Source organism: Galeopterus variegatus, unplaced genomic scaffold, assembly GCF_000696425.1.
Source record: "Galeopterus variegatus unplaced genomic scaffold, G_variegatus-3.0.2 Scaffold5053, whole genome shotgun sequence".
NCBI lineage: Eukaryota > Metazoa > Chordata > Mammalia > Dermoptera > Cynocephalidae > Galeopterus > Galeopterus variegatus.
Window position 1 is genome coordinate 62,067 of NW_007731164.1, and position 4,328 is coordinate 66,394.

At 62.6% G+C, this 4,328-nt stretch overlaps 2 protein-coding genes across 2 annotated transcripts in view; both read left to right on the top strand.

The window, feature by feature from the left end:
- LOC103604256 (mucin-5B-like) overlaps window positions 1–4,328 on the top strand; it is a 40,938-nt gene that overhangs the window by 22,243 nt on the left and 14,367 nt on the right. The window contains exons 32-34 of the mRNA XM_008588817.1: window positions 707–747; window positions 1,911–2,316; window positions 2,848–3,810. Coding sequence (XP_008587039.1) covers window positions 707–747; window positions 1,911–2,316; window positions 2,848–3,810 — 1,410 coding nt within the window. The remainder of the gene's footprint in view (window positions 1–706; window positions 748–1,910; window positions 2,317–2,847; window positions 3,811–4,328) is intronic.
- On the top strand, window positions 181–598 carry LOC103604253 (cell wall integrity and stress response component 4-like). Its single transcript, XM_008588815.1, has 2 exons — window positions 181–465; window positions 572–598. Exons 1-2 carry the CDS (start codon window positions 181–183, stop codon window positions 596–598), a joined length of 312 nt encoding a protein of 103 aa, XP_008587037.1.

Consider the following 4,328-nt stretch of genomic DNA (forward strand, 5'->3'; position numbering starts at 1 on the left):
CCTGCTGCAACCAGCACCACAGCAGCCCCCTCCTCCACACCAGAGACCACCCAAACCACACCTGGGCTGACCTCCAGGACAACCTCACCCACTGCCACCACAGGAGCCACGACATCACCCTCAACCACTCAGGCGACCACCCAAACCACACCAGGACAGACCTCTAGGACCACATCACACATGATCACCAGCACCACTGCAGCCCCCTTCTCCATGCCAGAGACCACCCAATCCTCACCAGGGCTGACCTCCAAGAGCACCTCACCCACGACCACCAGCACCACAGCAGCCCCCTCCTCCACGCCAGAGACCACCCAAAGCACACCAGGGTTGACCTCCAGGAAAACCTCACGCACTGCCACCACGGGAGCCACGACTTCCACCTTGACCACTCAGGAGACCACCAAAACCACACCAGGACAGACCTCTAGAACCACATCACACATGACCACCAACATCACTGCAGCCCCCTCCTCCACACCAGAGACCACCCAATCCTCACCAGGGCTGACCTCCAGGAGCACCACACCCACTACCACCAGCACCACAGCAGCCCCCTCCTCCACACCAGAGACCACCCAAACCACACCAGGACTGACCTCCAGGACAACCTCACCCACTGCCACCAGCACCACAGCAGCCCCCTCCACCACCCCAGAGACCACCCAAACCACACCAGGGCTGACCTCCAGGACAACCTCACCCACTGCCACCAGCACCACAGCAGCCCCCTCCACCACCCCAGAGACCACCCAAACCACACCAGGGCTGACCTCCAGGACAACCTCACCCACTGCCACCAGCACCACAGCAGCCCCCTCCACCACCCCAGAGACCACCCAAACCACACCAGGGCTGACCTCCAGGACAACCTCACCCACTGCCACCAGCACCACAGCAGCCCCCTCCACCACCCCAGAGACCACCCAAACCACACCAGGGCTGACCTCCAGGACAACCTCACCCACTGCCACCAGCACCACAGCAGCCCCCTCCACCACCCCAGAGACCACCCAAACCACACCAGGGCTGACCTCCAGGACAACCTCACCCACTGCCACCAGCACCACAGCAGCCCCCTCCACCACCCCAGAGACCACCCAAACCACACCAGGGCTGACCTCCAGGACAACCTCACCCACTGCCACCAGCACCACAGCAGCCCCCTCCACCACCCCAGAGACCACCCAAACCACACCAGGGCTGACCTCCAGGACAACCTCACCCACTGCCACCAGCACCACAGCAGCCCCCTCCACCACCCCAGAGACCACCCAAACCACACCAGGGCTGACCTCCAGGACAACCTCACCCACTGCCACCAGCACCACAGCAGCCCCCTCCACCACCCCAGAGACCACCCAAACCACACCAGGGCTGACCTCCAGGACAACCTCACCCACTGCCACCAGCACCACAGCAGCCCCCTCCACCACCCCAGAGACCACCCAAACCACACCAGGGCTGACCTCCAGGACAACCTCACCCACTGCCACCAGCACCACAGCAGCCCCCTCCACCACCCCAGAGACCACCCAAACCACACCAGGGCTGACCTCCAGGACAACCTCACCCACTGCCACCAGCACCACAGCAGCCCCCTCCACCACCCCAGAGACCACCCAAACCACACCAGGGCTGACCTCCAGGACAACCTCACCCACTGCCACCAGCACCACAGCAGCCCCCTCCACCACCCCAGAGACCACCCAAACCACACCAGGGCTGACCTCCAGGACAACCTCACCCACTGCCACCAGCACCACAGCAGCCCCCTCCACCACCCCAGAGACCACCCAAACCACACCAGGGCTGACCTCCAAGAGCACCTCACCCACGACCACCAGCACCACAGCAGCCCCCTCCTCCACACCAGAGACCACCCAAACCACACCAGTGCTGCACTCCAGGACAACCTCACCGACTGCCACCACAGGAGCGACAACATCCCCCTCGACCACTCAGGAGACCACCCAAACCACAGCAGGGCTGACGTCCAGGACATCACCCACTGCCACCACAGGAGCCATGACATTCCGCTCGACCACCCTGGTGACCACCCAAACAACACCAAGGCTGACCTCCAGGACCACCTCACCTGCTATCACCAGCACCACAGCAGCCCCCTCCTCCACAACAGAGACCACCAAAACCACACCAGGGCTGACCTCAAGGACCTCCTCACCCACTACCACCAACACCACGACATCCCCCTCCTCCAGTCCAGAGACCACCCAAACCTCACCAGTGCTGCACTCCAGGACAACCTCACCCACTACCACCATGGGAGCCACGACATCTCCCTCAACCACTCAGGCGACCACCCATAACACAGCAGTGCTGACCTCCAGGATCACCTCACCCGCCACCACCCGCACCACAGCTGCCACCTCCTCCAGTCCAGAGACCACCCAAACCTCACGAGGGTTGACGTCCAAGACAACCTCACCCACTGCCACCACGAGAGCCACGCCATCCCCCTCGCCCACTCAGGAGACCACACAAACCACACTAGGGCTGCCTTCTAGGACCACATCACCTATGACCACCAGCACCACACCCGCCCCCTCCTCTACGCCGCAGACCACCCAACCCACACCAGGGTTGACCTCCAGGACATCCACACCCACTGCCACCACAGGAGCTACGACATCCCCCTCGACCATTCAGGCGACCACTCAAACCACACCAGGACGGACCTCTAGGACCACATCACCCACGACCACCAGCACCACAGCAGCCACCTCCTCCACGCCAGAGACCACCCAAACCACACCATGGCTGACCTCCAGGACAACCACACCCACTGCCACCACAGTAGCCAAGACATACCCCTCGACCACTCAGGCGACCACCGAAACCACAACAGGGATGACCTCCAGGACCACCTCACCGAATGCCACGACCACAGCAGCCCCCTCCTCCACGCCAGAGACCACCCCAACCTCACCAGGGCTGACCTCCAGGACCACCTCACCCACTACCACCAGTACCACAGCAGCCCCCTCCTCCAGTCCAGAGACCACCCAAACCACACCAGGGCTTACCTCCAGGACCACCTCACCCTCTGCCACCAGCTCCACAGTAAGCTCCACCTCTACCTTAAAGACCACCCAAATCACAGCACGGCAGAGAACCAGAACCCCCTCCCCCGCTACCACCAGAACCACAGCAGCCCCCTCCTCCACGCCAGAGACCACCCCAACCACACCAGGACTGACCTCCAGGACCACCTCACCCGCTACCACCAGCACCACAGCAGCCCCCACCTCCATGCCAGAGACCACCCAAACACCACCAGGGGTAACCTCCAGGACAACCTCAGCCATTGCCACCACAGGAGCCACGACATCCCGCTCTACCACTCAGGTGACCACCCAAACCACACCAGGGCTGACATCCAGGACCACCTCACCTACTACCACCAGCACCACAGTAGCCCCCCCCTCCACGCCAGAGACCACCCAAACCACACCAGGACCGGCCTCCAGGACCACATCACCATCTACCACCAGCACCATGACATCCCTCTCCTCCATGCCAGAGACCACACAAACATCACCAGGGTTGACCTCCAGTACAACCTCACCCACTGCCACCACGGGAGCCCCGACATCCCCCTCGACCACTCAGGAGACCACCCAAACCACACCACAGTTGACCTCCACGACCACCTCACCAGCTACCACCAGTACTACAGAAGCCACCTCCTCCAGTCCAGAAACCACCCAAACCTCACCAGGGTTGACCTCCAGGATCACCTCACCCACTACCACAACAGGAGCCACGACATCCCCCTCGACCATTCAGGCGACCACTCAAACCACACCAGGAAGGACCTCTAGGACCACATCACCCACGACCACCAGCACCATAGCAGCCACCTCCTCCACGCCAGAGACCACCCAAACCACACCACGGCTGACCTCCAGGACAACCACACCCACTGCCACCACGGTAGCCAAGACATACCCCTCGACCACTCAGGCGACCACCCAAACCACAACAGGGATGACCTCCAGGACCACCTCACCTGCTACCACCAGCACCACAGCAGCCCCCTCCTCCAGTCCAGAGACCACCCAAACCACACCAGGGTTGACCTCCAGGACCCCCTCACCCACTGCCACCACAGGAGCCACGACATCCCCCTCGACCACTCAGGCGACCACTCAAACCACGCCACGACGGACCTCTAGGACCACATCACCCACGACCACCAGCACCATAGCAGCCACCTCCTCCATGCCAGAGACCACCCAAACCACACCAGGGGTGACCTCCAGGACAACCTCACCCATTGCCACCACAGGAGCCACGACATCCCC